The sequence below is a fragment of the Podarcis erhardii genome (assembly GCF_964252035.2).
Source record: "Podarcis erhardii genome assembly, chromosome: 6".
Taxonomy (NCBI): Eukaryota; Metazoa; Chordata; class Lepidosauria; order Squamata; family Lacertidae; genus Podarcis; species Podarcis erhardii.
The window spans coordinates 47,236,215-47,255,774 of NC_138510.1; the positions used below are offsets into that span (position 1 = coordinate 47,236,215).

Below are 19,560 nucleotides of genomic sequence, written 5' to 3' on the forward strand. Positions count from 1 at the left end.
TCATTATCTAACCAGTAAGCAAAACTCTAGCCCCACCATGTGTAGGACACGTCATTGGAGCACAGTAATAATTACAAACTAGGCACAGAGGATATATTAAAGCAGGAATAAGAGTTACCTCCCTATAGCCTCTCTCTAGATACATTTTGTGGACAAAGCCTAAATGCAAAATATTTCATCAGTGACCTTCTCACTGAAGCTTCTGTGCATTGCCACATCTAGAAAACTAGTTAAGGACCAGGATCTATCTGGATTTATAGAAGTACTAGGAAAAATAGGAAACACTCATGGTATGATGATTGGGGGGGAGGGGGGGTTCCAAACCAGTACATAAGACTGCCTACCGGTGAAGGGCATGTGTAACAGTGCAGATTGGAGAACAACCACTATTAAAACAGTTTTTAATGTTTTAGCACATTAATCCCTCCAATTAATTTGCTAAAACTCCGATCTGATAAGGACAGATGAACCATCAGAGGACAAGTGAACTACTGCATAATTATGCACATTCAGTGAAAATGACTAAGACACTTGTTATTGAAATATTGCAGACTTCATCAGATCTTCTAAAGGCAGAGACAACAATAATATTTGACGACTGTCTCCTAAATTAGAACTGAATCCTGATCTCTACCTTTGTACAAGAATAAAGGACTTCAACTTCTTTCAGCCTATTTGGGCATCAGAGCACCTTACTAAAGGTAAGCTTAATGTTTTTACTAAATCGCCTGGTAACGTAGCCTGATGTACAAGGACCATCCCAAGCCATCATGTTTAGGTGTCCTCCTCTGGCTTTCCTATCTTCATTTTGGCTCCAGATGCACTAGGTCTCCTCCTGTACTGTTACCTGCCCCCATCCTCAGTCTGGAGCTTAACATTATCTTGAACAATTGATTTCAAAGATTGTTATCTGAACAATATGGTGAACTACATGAGATACACCAAATGATGGCAGTCTCATGTATCATGCAGAGCCTGAGAGGGCAGGGGTCCACCTTAAGAATTTGAAGAACACTCAGAGGGTCAGTGCCACCTAATGGCAACAGCCCAAGAAGTAGAACTGCACCATGTAGATCCTTTGAACAACCAGTCACTATGATCCCATTACTTCCTGTGGAGCACTCCTAGGTTATCCCAAAAGGCACTTCAGGGCTCTCTGCGTCCAAGCTTCAGAAAGATAAAGCTCCAAAGTATATTACGCCACTAGCTAAACACTTACATTTTACAATTCTCTGCTTGCAGCAACTTCCTAAGCTTTCATTAATCAAAGTCTTGAGAGTGAGAAGTAGGGAAAGAATCTGAAAAAGCAGGGCTCCTTTCACAGTATTAACTATGGTATCCTAATAATGCTATTAACAGTGATTTCTTTCTTACTACCAAGTAGAATGCAGTTACATAAATCTCACAAGGAATCATCTTTAGCTCTCTTGACAATGCTTGTAAAAAAGCGTAACATTCCCCAAATCTGAAGTTTAGAAGGGGGAAAAAGCTCAATACTTTAGGATTACTATTTTAGTACCAACAGTAAAGTGCAGCAGCTTTTGAGGCCATTGTTGGGTTGAAAGAAATGCTATCCAAAAGGCTTTTGAACTAAGTATACAACACACTAGTGACAATTAAGGCAATACAGGTTTTGCCCTCCTATAGGATAAGCTTCTGAGAATTTGGTCTACCTCATACTAGTTATTGCTCTGTTTCCTGTACAATACCTTAGCCCTTAGAATTGTGCTGTACCTTTGCACAGCACTTGCAAAACAGAAGATACAAAAAAACCCAAACCACAATTATGTTATACTCTACAATGTAAATAAAAGCTTGCACTCTCCTTCTTGAAGTAACAGTCTTAGGAATTTTAACTAAAGCCAGAATAACCTATTTCTGCAATAAAATCTGCAAAGGCAGGCTCATAAGTGCCATTTGTGGAAGTTTTCAATGCATAAATCCATTTAAATGTAAACACTGTGCATAATGATGTTATTTTGCACTCTTCTCAAGAGTTCACAGGCCTCAGATAATGTTTATAAAGCATAGGAGAAAAAACTTGTGCTGACAGGAAAGAATGAAGGTTCAGGAATAGTTTTGTTGTGAGTCACTACTTTCCTGCTTTCATGTATGAAGGTATTGCTCCTCGAGCTGTCAGGCCTTCAAATCGCTTGTAGGTATAATTTATAAAGACCCAGTCTTTGTTCTTGTAGTCTGTCTCTGGATGGTTGCTTGTGGTCACTGATTTTAAAAAAGAATATAAAGGTATTAAGTTATTAATAATAACTAAGGAGTTTAAGAGAACACAACTTTGCATTAAGAAGATTTTAGGAAAACCCTGGACTCCTTCAGTTTATTTTAAAAGTGCAAAAAGTTTCAGTTAGAATTACAGACAGCCAAATGTATTACAGACACCTCAAAGTAGCCCCTACAAATCTATTCTGCAATCTGCAGCCAAGCCATCATTCTCCATGCTACTGAAAGCCCTGAACATGTCTAGCATATGCTAAAGTGGCAAAGAAAGTTAGGAAAGTTAGTTGAGAAGCTTCCTCTCAAAGACAATTTTATTCATTAAAATATTTTGCTCTGGGTTAAACCAAACCTGTGACACTTTCATGTCACTTTTGTAAGTTTTTCCAGATTTGTATTACCAGAGAATGCTTCAAAATTATCAATAAAGAGGGAAAAAATTATTTAACAATACCAGAAGCAGAAAAAAAGCCCAAAATTAAATTAGGTCACTAGACATTTTTGGCCACAATGTAACACAGAGTTAACCATGAGTACATGCAGTTAACTGTGATGGCTTACCTGGCTATATTGGATTTTGGACTGTGCTTCTAACATTAGACAAAACCCTTTCAGCAGGTCAAGCTCAAACATAATGGAAGTGAGAGCATGAGGATTTGCAAAACTGAGCCTGTAGTAGACTATGAACTATTTTATATACCTACTTTTGAGAGAGAGATTAAAGCTAAAACTCTACATAAAAAAGAAATAAAATCCGAAGTGGAAATATCTACCTGCTGGTTTAAGGATATCAGATTCCGGAAATTCATCGAAGTTTGAAGTATCGTCAATACTTTTGATTTCTATGGATATTGCCGCTGGTCTCTCCCTATTAAGAATTGTTCTCAATTAGAGTTTATAATGCAAGTAATTACCAAAAATCAAAATCTATGTCAGAGGTGCTTCTGAAGTTCAAACTTTGCCTTGAATTAGAAAAACTTAAAGAACAGTGTCCTAGAAGAAATAAAACTTTGTACCTGATATGCTCCCAGTCAACAGCTTCAAAAAAGGGGTTTGTTTTGATTTCTTCAACACCTGGGGCACCAATTCGGTGCTCCCATTCACAGCAAAATCTGCACAGACAAAAAAGGCAGCATAGAATATTCAAAAAGTGGGGAAACAAACTACTAAGTGGGAAAGGGAACAACTGACAGTAAAACAAATACAATTCAAAGTAAATGCAATTTTTTTCCAATGGAAGCCTCTAGAGCAGGTCTCTATATACTGGAAGAAAAAAACCTTAGTATCTGTGTGGGGTTAATGAGCATTGTTTTTAAAGCCATTTCACATTATTTCCCCGTCCTCCAAAACACTGGGAGCAGTGCAATAGCTGCATTACTCTGATTATCCTCCAGGCATCTGGTCATAAGGTACCACGTTCCCCTTCCTAAGCCCTCTGTGCATTACTGAGAAGTTGTGAGGCTCCAGAACATTTTTATGCCATATTAATCAATTCTGTGTCTCTTCCAGTGAGATATGGACTGCTTAATACCACTTGTTATGATACATGTTTCCCCAATGTTTCATTATCTGGCAATGTAATAAATTGCAAGAATGTCAATGCTTTGTTCCTTTTTTTCTGTTCTGTTTAACGTGCTTCTGCTTCCAGGCATATCAAGCAGAATACTCTCTTTTGAATTTCTGTGCAACACAAGAGTTCAGACACTCACTTAATATTTTCCAGTGCACAGAACATTAGGAGCTAGGGAAAGGTTGCCTCTAAAACTCGGATTCAAGGAAGTTTAGAATCTGCACAAGTCTCTCTCGCTCTACCCTGATTTTTGCTGGAGGTTCAACATAAGGGAGAATGACCATCCTCTTCTGCAACATACACAATACATTAAGGGAATAAATTTCTCACTTTATGCAGCTGGCCAAGCAAGCTGGAGGCAGCACAGGAGAGGTTCCCACATTCCTGAAAACCCACCATGAAGTAGCAATGGTGCTGTGGATTCTGAGGGGTTCCTTGTAGGTACCTAGGCTAAAGCATTTGCCCAAGTTATGTGCTCTCTGGGGCAGGCAACTGTTGCAAGTGCTTACGAAAAGGAATAAAGTAAGAAGCAATATGAAATAAGGAGAGAGCAGGGATGAAATAAGGAGAGAGCCTAAGCAAAACTAATACTCCTGAATGATAGTGTGCTACCTACACAATTTTTAAAATATGGAAGCCTAACTCTTATTTTTGTAAGATCACAAAGTGCTAGCCCAAACTTGCAGACTGAATGTTGAGAAATCTTGTATCTGATGACAGCAGATAATGATCTGGTACCTTAGAATAAGATCCTTGGCTCTCTCTGAGATGGGAACTTCTGGAGGGAATATTAGGGTCTCTTTCCAATTCATCACCTTCTTGTAAGTTTCTTGGGGAGTCTCTGAACAGAAAGGAGGGTAACCTGAGAAAGTTATGAAAGTTATGATTAGTGATTAATGAAGTCCATCTGCAGCTATCATCTTCTACCTTCTTAAATTTATTTTAACGTCAAGCACCACAATTGCATATAAAAATCCAGCTAAAAGTAGCCAAGCAGAAGAAAAGAAGTATTATATATAACATACTATTTAGAAACTAGGTGAGGGGCAATGATCCACAATATCATTTTTTTTATTCTTAGATACATGAATGGTTGTTTCTTACCAATTAGCATCTCATACATGATGACCCCAAGTGACCACCAGTCGCAAAGCTTATTGTAGCCTGTCTGCATAAAGACCTCTGGAGCAATATAATCTGGAGTTCCCACTGTAGAGAAGGCCTGTAATGAAACATCATCTGTTACACATTTTCTGTTGTATCTTATCAATGAGCACAGGGAATACCCAGAAAAAATATGTGGAACAACGACTTCTGCAGTCAATGAACAAGTCTGCAAACAACTTTGTTTGTGTCTCAACTTCAGGCTGCTGGAGGGCAATGTGATACTCTGGCCATAAAAAAAGTCCTAATATGCCTCTTTTGATGCCATAAAATTATTATTTGAGCAATCTAAACCAAGGATGGGGAACCTCTAGCCCATAGCTGTCAACGTTTCCCTTTTTTAAAGGGAAAGTTCCTTATTCCGAATAGGATTCCTCGCAAGAAAAGGAAAAAGTTGACAGCTATGCTCTAGCCTGCAGGCCAAATGTGTTTCTCCCCCCACCCAGGTTTCCCCATTTGGCCTGCCAGGCTGTTTTGGGAAAGTCAAAATTATATAAAATGTCAGCTGTGAGGCGAGTAAGGGTGGGCCTTCAAAGGAGCTTAAAGTGAGCTCTCAATTGTTCTTTTTGCCTTCAATTACATTTGAGATCCCTTCCAACTCTATGGTTCTATTTCCCTAGATGAGAACAAGTGGCAGAGACAAAACAAGTATGCATTACATACTGATTTCTCTGCAGGATCTTCAAGGTCTTAAACACAAACTATGACATGATCTCTACACAGAGGGAAGAATCTCTAGACAGAGCAATACCTACCAGCTGCCGCCTGTTTCTTTTCCAAGTTTCTGCTTTCCTTTTGGAGTTCATATTCTGAAAAGCTAAAGATAGAAGACAGGTAGTATATTATTACCTTTGCGTTTAATGGCTCTTGTTTCATTGAAGTGTTAATGAGGTTTACATTTTTGTACAATAGTTCCCTACTTTTAACATATTCCCCTGAATCCCAGTATGCTCCCTCTCCCCACCCAATACAACCCAGAAATGTGCATGTGTGCATGAGCGGGTGAGTATGTGAAAGAGAACTAGAATAGCCCAGTAAAAATAAATAAAAGTTATATGTGACTGACAGCAAGATGCAAGTTCAGCATTCATTTGCATACATTTCCAAAAATGGCTCCATATTTATTAAAGTGGGTGTGTATTATTCCTTCTAGTTACAGACAATTTATTCTTTGGTGGCTACACTTAAAATCTTCCGTAGGTATCTATCTTGCTTTGCAATTTTGCAAAAGCAGTATTTTGAGGCCTCCCTCAGATATCATTTAGCAGCAGTCATTCCATCAAGCTGCAGCAGAGGGAGGGATGAGCCTACAGAGTCACTTCATCAAGTCCGTTGAGATTGCCAGTGTCATTTGGCTCCCCCTCAACTGTTTATATTCAAGCTGGTCATTATAAGAACTCTGTGTAATTTTAAGAACTGATTATCAAGCTTGCTTGTTTTCTTCTCCCCTCCTCGTCCCATTTATCATTTTGATTCCTGTCTTTAAGACTGCAAGCCTATCAATATTTCTGCCAAGCAACAAGCTCAAATTAAGTTTTAGATACAACACAACTTACTGAAGTCACTAGGAAGATTGTGGCTCAAATTTCTATAGAACTCTGTTCTGTGTGCTTTCTTAAGTCCAGTGCAGAGACCAAAGTCGGATAGTTTCACATGGCCCTACATGTCAAGAAACAAGCATAAAGTAAGGAGATACAAGTCATCCTCATTTTTAAATTTTCTTTATTTAACAAATTTTATATAACATTTTATTGTATCAAAACCTCTAAGGAGTTCAGGTACTGAATGTTTGACCATGGTCTTAAAAGCCTGAACTGGCCTTGATCTTAAGACCAGGTTTCTAGAACGATAAAATGACTCTGTCTGACCAACTCATTCAGAGTCTTGGGTAATTGTGGCCAAGAGACCTTGGTGATGCATACTGTGCATGAATGGAACCATTCACTTAAGAAATTTTGAGAACATGTACAGGAAGCAGGAGAACAACAACAAAAACTGACAACCAAAATTACATGTCATGACTCTTCTTCAGCACCCAAAGCATGAATGCCAGGAATCCTAACTAGAACTCCATAATTTCTTTCTCTAGTCTGGGTGGTGGTATGGGAAACACATGCTATTGAGGCCTCCTGGGTTTTGGATTTGATGTAGGTACCTTCTTCTGGCTCATGCATGACATACCACACATTACTGTGGTAACAAGGTCTCTGAGCAGGTCCTTTTTATGCATCTAAGCTATTTAGCACTAGTCTCCCATTTCCATCCCTGGGGTTTCCAAAGTAAATTAACACAGCAGTAATAAAATAATATTAGATCTCTGCCTTGTGTGTTTATTTATATTGTTTTCAAACCTATGTTTATTACAGAATCATAAAATTGCAGAGTTGGAAGAGAACCAAAGGATCATCTAGTTCAACCCCATTTTTAATTGTATGATTGGAAATCGCCTTGTGATGTCTGAAAAAGGGGATTAATAAATTAATAATAATAAATATTTTTAATAGTCCCTGAAACAGCTTACAGTAAATAATACTCGTACCTTACTGTCTAACAGGAGATTATCTGGCTTGATATCACGATGAATAAAACCCAGCTGATGTATTGAATCTATAGCCAGCACAGTCTCTGCTATATAAAACTGAGTTTCTTCTTCTGTTAGGGTATCTTTTTTCATCAATAATGTCATCATATCACCTGTATGTACAGAGAACAGGAAGTGGAGATAAGTTGTATTCAGTTTCTTTGTAATGCCATATCTAGTTGTTCTTTTAGCTTGGCCTAAATTCCAAGATACACCATCTTCTGTTCCAAGTCTCTTTTTCCTCAGAGCTATTTCATTTACTTCTTAAATAGCTACTTAGTCTATTTTCTTTCCTACACAGGCAAGAAGATAGCATCATAGACAGAATTACATTATGTCCTGGAAAATCTGCATGCTTTACTCCTTGCAACTGCTGGTAAAGGATTCTGAAATGGCCAAAAGTAGATGCCCATTCCATCATAAATATAGCAGCCTAAAATAGCAGAATGGCCTTTTGAATATGCCCTCAATTTCACCAAGTTTCCTTCTTACAAGTTCATGTTTCTAATTTCAGCATAAATAAATACAATTTTATCAAATTCCTGCATGAGCCAACCTCAACTTATTTCTGTCAGTAACAAGTAAAAATGAAAGTCTGGATATAGCTCTGAAAAGTTATTGAGCAGTAAAGTGGATAGGTCATTTGGTCAAAACAGTAATTTTCTCCCTCAAAAACTCACATGAACACCCTGACCAATAAACAAAAAAGAGCAAAAGTCAACCTGGAGTAGGACCCCTTCACTATCAGTGCCTTTCATATGCTCAAAACTGCCTTTCCTATAGCTTGACTATAGTCTATGGGTACATCACTCTAGATTGTGAATTGTTCAATACATGCTAATCAGTGACTAGTGCATTTCAAAATGGGGCATATAACTTGTCATGTAGTCAGCATTCACAATAATATCAAGCAATATTAGATGACACAGAAGTTCAAAATAATTACCTCCAGGCAGAAACTCCATAATTAAGTAGAGGTTCAGCTTATCCTGGAAACTATAGAACATTTTTACAACCCACAAACTGTCTGCCTCCACTAGAATGTCACGTTCTGCTCGAATGTGGCCAACCTGGAGATAAATACATCATTTTTTAAAAAAAGAAGCAAGTTGTAATTAAAGAACTATTTACACAATATTTGCAAATGTTGTTCATAACCCAAGAGGTCCCCAAACGTAACTAATATTAAAAATAAGTTGCCATTTCAAATTGCAGAATGGTGCATGCCAGAAGCACAGGTGCTGCCCAGTCAAGTGAGTCAAGGTACAGGCAATGGGCTGTATACCCACCCCAACTGTGAACAGGAAATAAAATTTTAAAATGAGCAATTCCCTCCCCTTACCAGCAGCAGCCACTTAGTTAAGTTGGGGCTGCCCTTGGAAAATATTCAGAACTTTCAGTTAATGCAGGATGCTGCTGCTAAAGATTTGACCATCACTACATTTCAGAAACATGTTACCCCTTTGCTATTCTCAGCTGCACTGGTGGTTGGTCTGTTTCTGAATGTAATTCTAGGTTAAAGCCCACAATAACTTAGGACAAGTTGTCTAAAAGCCCTTTTTCTTCCCATTGAGTCTCTCTGCCCTCCAATATCTAGAAAGCCCTTTTATGCATTCTGTTGCCTTAAGAAGTGTGTTACCACCCACTATACAAGACTCCTTTTTGTGTCATGGCACCCGGTATATTAACTCCCTGCCCAGAAATATTAGGTTTATATCCTGTTCTGCTGGTTTCCTGTTGTTTGAAAACCTTTCTAGCAAGCCCTTGTTTTTAAGCTTATGTGTTTTTTGGCGTTTGTTGCTGCTATTTTACTGATACTGGCATTGGCCTGGTTTGTAAGTTACAGTATGTCAAATTATGGCTAAGTGTGAATGAGGGAGTGTGTGAGTATTTAGAGTAAAGATCATGACCCCTTTGCTCCTCTCCTGGTCCTGCTGCTGTGCTATTCAGAGCTAAGCCATAGTGTGGCTTAGGGCTATGTCCAAACCCAGGCCCACAGTTTCCAGACAAATGAGCTGCAGGCCATGTTTGTTCTTGGCTTACCACTCGTGGTTTGTGGAGTGAGACAAACCCTGAGCAATGCTAATTCAAATTATGAATTGGCTCTGGGTAGTGTGGCAGCAGCAGGACAAGGGAAGAGCAGAGCGGCTACAATTTTTCATCCAAGTTCCCACCTACTTTCTTGTTCATGCTTAGCCATGGATTGACTTACCAATGCCTTTTGAAATGAGCCATTGGTTTTTATATTTCATAAACTGTCTTCGTATCTCCATTTTAGAAGGAGAAAATGATTATAAATCCTAAAATAATTAAATATTGCTAGTGTGAAAACACTATATCCACCAGCACAAGCAAACGGTTTCTTAATTTCATTTTCCTTCTATAGCATCATATTCATACCTGAACATGCATGAAAATTGATCAGCACACATGTATTCAACTTTTGATGCTCAAAACTTTTAAGGCAAGACTTACAGCATGATCCCATGAAAGCTTTCTATGAACAAGTCCCATTAAGACTTACTCTTTAATAACTGTGCATACAACTGCAGTTTTTGCATAATAAATACTAAATGTTGAATTAAATTTAGATAAAGATGGTGAGTTGGAGATGTAGGTTCAAAAACATCTCATCCACAAGCTGGAAAAACTTAAAATGGAAGTTACCACATTCCATTTGGTGATTACAGAGTTTCTTTTTCCTAGAAGGCTCTCTTCTGCCTTCCATGCATTCCAAAGTTCCCCACAAAATGATAATTTAAGATATCCCATCATGAGTGTAATGATTCTAGCAGAAAAGAAGAACTCCACATTGCTTGCACATTCTTACTTTTGACATCTGCATACTCTCATTAGGAATCAGTATTTACCTGCTCTTTTTCCAGCATATCTGCTTTCCGTAGTATTTTCATTGCATACACATGCCCTGTATCTTTCTTCTGAACAAGCCGCACCTAGAAGTTGTGCAAAAACAATGCACATATTAAAACCCATTTCAGCCATTTTTTTTAAGACAAACAGTTACGGAAAGGAGAATTAGGGGAGGAAAGTGCTCTGTTTTGGGGATGACTGAACAATATATAGAGCCTTCTGTACCTACCAGTGTAGTATATCTGGTTTTCAGCTGCTATGGAGCATAACACTATCTGGCATTGAGTCAATTATTATTTTTCCTTCCTGGCTGACATTCATGACAATGCTACCCTTCATAATAAATTACAGTAAGAGATATGGTGAATACATATAACTGAGAGAGGCCTAGGGTACACCCAAAATATTTGGATAATGGGTATAAATAAAGCAGAATATTATTACTATAGCACTACAATGGAACAGGGCAACTTAGAAAAGGTGTAGACACAGTATATTAAGAGAGTTAAGTTTGGAAAACAACAACTGCTGCTTAGAGCATTACCTGAATTCTGTAAATAACTACATGTAGTAAACAGGTGTTACCAGATAACTGTTAGGGAGCTCAGCATAAAACTACACTTCATTTGGCCAACTGTGTTCAATGTTAACAAATCAACTATGTCCAATTGTCCATTACCTTAAGAGGATTTTCAAATTACTAACATCTTTTTCAGGAGTGTAGAAACTACTTTTATTGATGGGATACTTGCGCTGAAAGCAAACTCTGTGTATTTGCATTTAATAACAGGGTGATAAGAGGAACCCACAGCTGTTTGATGGTGTTGGAGGGTCAGAAGTTGGCTGTCTATATTTTTTAGAAGTCTTTTTCATTTTGAACTCTTACCTCTCCAAATGCTCCTCGGCCTATTACTTTTAAAGATTCAAAGTCTTCCAATCCAAGTCTTGTTCTTTTTAGGCGCAGAAACTCTGTTTCCTTTCGGGCATGTGCTGATCTCCTCATTCTTTTCTAGAAGTTGTTCAAAAATGGGGGGGGGGGTATTAGTGTCATTTTCTATTAATAAAAAATAAAAAAATCAACAGCTAGACCAGAATCATTCACAGGAAAGGCTTGTTATCTTTACTCTGGTCTTTGATACCTAAAATGTATATTCTTAGGACCCGTCCTTCTTTTTGTGGCTGCATTCCATAACTGTATGTTTTAAAACGATTTTTAATGTTGTATTTTAAATTTTTGTAATCCATCCTATGACCTTACGGTGAAGGACAGATAATAACTTTAAATTACTGGTGATGATGATGATGATGATGATGATACAGGGGTGATGAGAAACAAGCACCAAGAAAGCATGTTTCAGCATATGCAATACCTCTTCATCTTTTAAGCCTTCTTCTTCCATAACTTTTTCTAGCTTCTTCTGTCTGGAAAAAAAATGAATAAAGTTCATGCATATAACTTCAGCATAGAATAGAGCTGCCAGGAATTGGAACACTGAATTCCAAGGCTTCATTTCTCAATGCACACAGCAATCAAGATAATCACCCTGCTTCTGCTTGAACTTCTGCAAAATGAACAGGAAATTTGCTCTTATCGTGCATTTGCATCATACAAATTAAGTCTTTTGTAAAGAAAAGGGGCACGAAACAAGAGCAGAGTTTAATCATTTATAATAAAAAGGACGTACAAACAAACTGATTGCAGGATGAGCAACTTCTGGAAGGTATCAAGACCTGATTTAGATCAACCATCAAATATCTTACTGCCAGGTCAAGGTGTGTCTGTGGTGGGAAAGGGCTCACAGGAGATAGCTGGCAAAAACAGAGGCCACATCACGCAGCCAATCTAATACCCAATCCATAATGCACAGCACAACTGCATTTGTCACTGGGTGGAACAGTAGAATGTAAAAAGTGGAAAGGACTTCATTTCAAAATGACCTTTGAAACACTATAGAGAGCTTCTTAGACTATAAGCTACTTCCATTTCTATGAAAATGATCAATCTCTTCAATTCTAACCAATCTGTCAGCTTAATAAACCTTTAGTTATTCTGTATATGCAAACAAAAAGCTGGATAAATTTAGGGAGGATATAGAAGGGAGTAGAACTGATGAATTTTAGTAAGGCCTTTCAAGAAAATTGCTCAAAGGCAATGTATTTCAAAAAAACTGAAACACCTTACGATAGAATTCTGAGGCAAGGGTTCCTTTGAGCTTCATTCAGGTGGTCTTCAGAATGTCCACATTAAATTATTATGTTGATTTTAAACTGTATTGTATTGCTGCTTCTTTTATTATATTTTACTGTATTATAATTTGAACTCCATAAAATGCAAATTGTAATACAAAAAATACAATATAAGAAATAAAAAACAATAAAAATACAGCATCTACCACAGCACATTACCAATTATACAACACACAGGAGTGAAACATGAAGCACCCCCCCTCAAGATCATCAGCAAACCTGAAGTGGTCCCCCAATATCATCTGGGTTGGGGGAAAAGGAACCACTGTTCTAGGGTACCAGTCAAGCACACACAATCAAATGTACCTCACAGTTAGAACCATAGAATTGTAGAGTTGGAAGGGATCCCAAAGGTCATCTATAACAACCCACTGCAATGCAGGAATGTTATTCCATGTGAACTGGCAGCATAACCTAACAAAGATTTCACATGGCTGTATGTCATAGTAAAAGACTGGCAGCAGTGACAAGCTATTTCTATAACTGATCTTCTCATTGATAAGCCTAATAAGTTTTCAACTACAACATCTAGAGAGACGTTGGTGGAGTTTCCCCACCAAGCGAAGGGAAACCAGAGAGGTGTGTTTTTCAGCAGTGGCTTCGCCTTCAAGGACCTATGTTCCAATTGGCATTCAACAGAATGAAGAGAGGGGTGTTTGTTAAATATTTCAAAGAAGGGAAAGCTAAACTGGAACAATGGTTTTATGCATTAAACATTTTTTTACGGAGCACATTTGACCACTACTTGTAGCAGGAAGTAGTTAATATATTTTACAGATAAATATAAAATACAATACTTAGAAGGGAATGAAATCCAGGAAGGAGTAAACTGTGTTTAGAGAGGCTGCTTTTGATTATAGTACACAGTAGAGCCAAGTGCATTTCGCAATAAAAACTGTTTATACTGGACACACTGAAATAAAAATAAAACATAACACTAGAGAGACAAAAACAACTTTCATTCCAGGAAAATGCTGCTACTAGTTTTCATCAAGCATCTGCAACATATGCCTTTCTTGAAATGCACAACAAGAGGATAGCATGGGCACTGAAAAATATCATCATACTAAAATATTTTAACGGCTTTTTGAGGACTTAAAAGTGTTATAAAAACTTTTAGCAGGATAAGATGATCAGCGTATTTGTGGCATCCATTGTTTCTTAAATCTTGATATAAGGAAAATAGCATTACTTCCATTTTCATGAAGCTGGGATATTTACCTCATTTCTCGTTCCTCATGCTGCGCAATCAGATTACTGTAGAAGTTTTCCAATGTCACCTTTGTCATTGTAACTCGCTCCTTGGTGTGGTTGCTCATAGATGAACAAGGTGCTGGGCCAGTCATCGCCATGGTTCCTGGAAGAGAGAAATTAAAAAATATCTGTGATCCTAAACCTTGAAGCAAGAAATCTACACTACATGATGGCTTAAATTTAAATAAAGCAGCCAATTTAAAAATAAACAAAAGCTTTGCAAAACGCAATATGTCCAAACTGGAAGCTACAAGTGTAAAAGGCCACAATGTTGCAAAACTTCCTGTTTTTCTACATAAGTTATGAACAAGGAGGAAAGAAATGTGATAACTATTAAGTCTCTGAATGACATTTGCAGGTTGCATTACAAATGTCTTTTATTACTTTCATCTCCAGTCAATTAAAATTCTACCAACATGTTTTAAACCAATAATATTACGTATTTCCAAGAAAAAGTATTTACAAACATAGCACAAGCTCCATTTATTTCCTTGGAACTTGCTTTTATTGAGTAAGAGTCAATATCTGCAGGGCTGTCAACAAAGAGTGAGCAAATTTGTTTCTGTTGCTCTAGAGCCTACGGAAAGGGAATATTGATTACACTTTGGAAAGAAAGAATGTCCTGACCATATGAACTGCTAGACAGTGGAACAGGCTGCCACACAAGGTAAAGAACTGTTGGAGGTTTCTAAGCACAAGATGGATGGCCACCTAGTTATTGTAGAAAACTAGAGTAGCAGATAATATACCTAAGTAAAGTGGACTAGATGGTTTTTAATCCTTCCAACTAAGATTCTAATCAGTAATTTTCAGTTCAAATTTACTTGGAGATAAGTCCCAGTGATTTCAATGGAGCTTACCTGCAAGCAAGTGTTCATAGACTACAGCCCAAGCAGTATTTTTCCTTGTATGACAGCAGAAACAAAGATTTCTGTTCCTATTTTCTTCACAGTGTAACTAACCGACCTAGAACCAATTAGCTCTTACACGTTTGCTTTAGTTAACAATTGTAACTGCTTTTAAAATCTTCCCAATTTCATCAGAACTTCTAACCAAACAAAGGTTATATAAAATAATTCTTTGAACTAATTAGAGTATTTTGCTCGCATGGCTCTTTGAATGCAATCGTTTTACGGTGCACTCCCTTCCAAGAAAAGCTGTACATACTATAAATTATCTCTTTGTCATACTAGGCAACTGCAGCTCCTTTTTGCCAGTTGAAATTTCCCATTTTAAAAATTATCATCATCCCCAAGGACCAGAGTGTCACTATGGCCCATCTGCAGTGTACCTAGCCTCTCATGCCAGTTACAGGATCATGCCACATGATACAGCCATGGCGTCCCACAAAGTTTGTTATGGGTATTAAGGGTTGTTAGGCAGACACCCGTTTCTCTTAAGGAGCTACAGTTTTCAGGATCTCTGGGAATTGTAGCTCTGTGCAGGGAATAGGGGTATCCTAACAACTCTTACCATGCTTAACAAACCACAATTGCCAGGATGCTTTTGGGGGGAAACCACGGATGTTTTAAAGTGGCATGGTACAGCTTTAAATGTACAGCACAGGTGGGGCCTACTAGAATTCAAAGCAAAGCCTTCCCCTATGCATCCAAAGCACATTTCCCCCCAAAGAATCCTGGCAACTGCAACTTACCCCTCCCAAAGCTGCAAATTCCCAGCACCCTTAACAAAATACAGTTCCCAGAGCTTTGGAGGCGGGAAGGGGCAAGAATTGTGCTTTTTACATGTAGGGCTTATACAATGTCTTAGAATCCCAGGAGACTTAACTATAAAGGAGCTGCTTCACTCCTAGGCACATTTACTCGGGAGCAATTCCCTCTCCTCAAGTCAGCAAAAGCCTCACTCGCCAGCAAAAACGACAAGGAGAAGATGAAGGAAAAAGGAGCACGAGGTCCATTTTCCACAGAAGTTGTTTGCGAGGGGGAAGAGGCGAGCAGGTGTAAACAGAGGAAGGAAAGGCAGAGCCAGGCGTCACGCTAAAACCCTAACAGGAATCTATGTGGTCAAGAAGCAGAAAATGGGGTTTTTTTTAGAGGGGGGAGGCAGGAGACTCAAGAGGAGGAGGAGGAGGAGGACGGGGCAACTTGAGGCGTCTCCCCTCCCCTCTGTGGATGCTACAAAAGTACCTACCTGGCAAGAGGGGGCGGGACAGGATGGCGCCCCGGGAGGCAGCTCAGCCTGAGGGGGGAGGAATAACTTTTGGGTGGGGGGGTTAAGAGCAAACACCGGAGGAAGAGACGCTTACCGGACCCCCTTCTGGGAGCAGCGCCGAGGAGCCCCCGCCGTCCAATGCCTTCCCAGCCGACCAACACGGGAGAGAGACCGGGAGAAGCAGTTCCCAGAGGCCGAGCCCCGCCCCTTGCTCCCCGCTCAGCCGCCCCCACCCCAAAGGAAAGCTGGAGCCCGCGACCGGACAAGCGCCGACTGGAAACTCTGGCACGGCCCGCATGCGCAGAAGAGCTCTTTCTCTCTCTCTCCCGGCCGTGGCGCCGCCCCCTTCAAGGGGCGAGGCTCGCCTGATGGCCCGTTCCCCGCCCGCAGCCCCAGGAGGCGGGGCGCCGCCGCACTTTTGCCTAGCCTCCGGCGCTGCGCATGCGCCGGCTGCCGCTCTAGCGCCTCGGCGAGCGGGCTGGGAGGTTCGTGGCTGCTGTGCGCCGCTCCTTCGGCGTATGAGGAAGTCGGCAACTGTTTCCCGGGCGGCGCGAGGCGGCGGCCTCCTCCTCCGCCTCGCCCTCCGCTTGCTTACGCGGAAGTAAACGCGGCACGACGGGCGTTTGCTCCCCAAGTTAGGGGAGGTGAAGGGGAGGGTTGCGGGGTTTTAGCGGCTTTGCTGGGAAGTATGTTGGCTTCCGCGCTTAGGATCGCGCTGCGCCGGTGTTTTGGACGGTCACCATCGAGCCAGGGCTTACGCACGTTTTTTCAAAAGAAAAAAATCTCTGTTTTTAGGACACTCCACCCACAGAGCTCCCAGTTAGGATGAATCGACGCCTTCATATGTGGAAAGCAAGTCAGGAAGGTTCGTTGGTTCCTCAGGGTGTTTTTCCACAAACCCAAATCCACATAAAGATTGTATTAATTTCAAAAGATCCGAGTTCTTACGCTGTCTTTTCAAGAGACAGGAACCCGCCTTGTTCCTGATCATTGTACAGTTCTTCCATTTGGCTTTTCCCTGCTTTTCCAGACATTGGAACTGCACAAATAGGGAAATAGTGATGCTCACTAGTTTTATCAGATCACACCAAAAACGTTTGCTTTTATTGCTTGTATTGTGGCACTGTAAAAACGCCATATGCCAGGTTTATTTGGCATACACCTTTGTGGACTAGAGCCCACTTTGTCTGACACCTATGCCAAAATAAATCTGTAGGTAAAGTGCCAAAGGACTTGTTTTTCCTGCAAGAGGCTAGCCTGGCCACCTCTGTTGAATTTTTTAAAAACAAGAAGTTCTTTAAAACCATTTCCAGAAGAACAAAGGGCAGTATTTTACTTCAGCTCTCTCTTTGTCCTGATGATCTACTGAGACAGACACTTGAGGGAAGGACTCTAGACAATGGATGGATTTATGCAACTAATAGAAGACTGGATATGTACCATAAGCCGTACTCTGTGTCTACTAACCCTATGAAGAACCTCTGGTCCCTACTCGTTAATATCCATGAATTTGGAAAGTTGATGCCCTAAAGACGAAATTTTGAAATAAGCAACCATCGCTTTGTGGTTAAGCTGAGGTGTGTATATTTGAGACTGCCCGTTGCACATGCACAGTTGACAGCTTCAAGAATAGAAGTTGCGGGAAGCTGCAGGCATGGGAAAACCAAACGGGTACGGTCATACATAGAGTGAAGACACCCCTGCCCCTTCTTGGATGTAAATGTGACTTGAAGGGGAGTGGGCAGAACAAATTTGCTGTGTTTTAAGCTGCTAATATGTACCGGTATATAGCCTCTCATGAAAATTCCATTTCTACTTTTAAATCCACTTACAGGATAATATTATAACTCAGATGAACAGTGACAGCAAATTGTACATAGCTGTGGAAGTCCCTGTTGTTGCCAACATAGCTATCCAGTGTTTTTTTCATTTTAATGGCATTTAATATCTTTTCCATTTTATTCAAAAATGCATAGCTATTAGCAAAATATAACCTTGCTTTATTTTATTTAGATTTCCAGCATTAATGATGTACAACATTTTGATAAATTTCATGCAAAAAACATGTACCTTAATGCGTTCCATAACACTGAGGATGGACAGTTTGTTTAAAATGGATCACTGTAAAATATGATCTATCAACATTGTATCATTATCAAAATATTATTTTAAGACAGCTTAAGCATTATATTTAAAGTAACTGAGACCTTGAATATTTTCGGTGACCCGAATAACAAAGCTATAGCAATACTACATATGTATTTTAGCATTTGTACATATTGTTTAACATATTATTATTAAATATGAAGGACAAAATGTGTTCTTGCCATTTATTACTCCTTTGGAATGCACAAAGGTGGCTTTGTATAACATCTCAGCCCTGCACTTGTTGGCTTGGGAATATTCAATGGGACTTATTTGCTAATAATTGTACTGTATTTAGAATTCTGCATTCAGAATTTTGTATGTTTCCCCAAACTAGTTTAGATCTGAAATATGGCATTAGAAACTAGGAAACCAGTCTCCTTGCTCATGACAAAAATGGTATGCAAAGGCCAGATCCAGCCTCTACTTATGATAGCCTTCAGAGATTTTCCAGGGGGAAGTTGAGATATAAAATGCAAATGTATTTGCAAAAGAAAAAAACAAGCAAGCAAGAAAAAACAAACTTGTCCCACATTAAGTAATAAGACGCTCAGGCAGAGTCCCCCAAAACAAAATCTGCAAGGTGGTTTAGTATCTGGTGCCTGGACAACCAAAATCTAACCAGTCTGCGATCTGCTCATGACCAAACATTGATTATACACTGAATGTCAGTGGTGTACAACATAACTTCATGTTGTGCATCAGTATGAGCCCATTTTAAATTGTTACATTCACCATCTGTGTATTATGGTTTCTATGTTGTATTCAGGTAGAGTAAATTAACAGCACTGTCTCTGAAAGTTGACCCTATAATTACCCACTTTCCTAGGATTGGGAGAAACCTGGATGCAGAGCTGTTTAGAGACTTCCCGGGGAGCTGTATTTAACCCGCTCTTAATGCCAATTACGTTACCAACCCTTGTGTGGAGCCTAACAGAACAATCAACATTTAGTTCTCACACATCACATTGTTTTAGGTTTAAGGTACGCAATCTGCACCTCTTATCTATCATTGAATTGTAGAGTTGAAAGAGACCATGAGGGTCATCTAGTCTAACCCCCTGCAATGCAGGAATATTTTGCCCAATGTGGGGCTCGAACCCACAACCCTGAGATTAAGAGTCTGATGCCCTCTGGACTGAGCCCAATAGACTTTGGAACTTTTCTGACAAAACCTTTTCATCCCTCTGGAAAGTGGGAACTCTCAGCATACTTCTTCCAGAGGTATGTAGTATCTGAAATATTTTGTTCAAGCAGCTAACCAGTTACTTGCAATGGTTGCTTTCAATTCCACATCTTCAGAGTTGCAGCAGAATGTTTTTAC

At 39.5% G+C, this 19,560-nt stretch overlaps 1 protein-coding gene across 1 annotated transcript; it reads right to left on the reverse strand.

The window, feature by feature from the left end:
• Positions 1-304: 304 nt before the first annotated feature.
• On the reverse strand, positions 305-16,314 carry STK38 (serine/threonine kinase 38). Its single transcript, XM_081866466.1, has 14 exons — positions 16,186-16,314; positions 13,887-14,022; positions 11,789-11,840; positions 11,305-11,427; positions 10,418-10,501; positions 8,494-8,617; positions 7,506-7,660; positions 6,523-6,625; positions 5,722-5,783; positions 4,907-5,024; positions 4,541-4,664; positions 3,249-3,344; positions 3,006-3,100; positions 305-2,223 (listed from the first exon to the last, which is right to left on the reverse strand). The coding sequence occupies exons 2-14, from the start codon at positions 14,015-14,017 to the stop codon at positions 2,093-2,095; spliced, it is 1,398 nt and encodes a 465-aa protein (XP_081722592.1). The 5' UTR covers positions 14,018-14,022; positions 16,186-16,314; the 3' UTR covers positions 305-2,092.
• Positions 16,315-19,560: the final 3,246 nt, after the last annotated feature.

Coding starts and splice junctions, on each gene's coding strand:
- STK38 (XM_081866466.1), bottom strand. CDS start 14,017: ATGGCGATGACTGGCCCAGCACCTTGTTCATCTATGAGCAACCACACC. Junction 11,841..13,886: donor CATGAGGAACGAGAAATGAG/GTAAATATCCCA, acceptor TTTTTTTTCCAG/ACAGAAGAAGCTAGAAAAAG. Junction 2,224..3,005: donor TGATATCCTTAAACCAGCAG/GTAGATATTTCC, acceptor TTTTAAAATCAG/TGACCACAAGCAACCATCCA.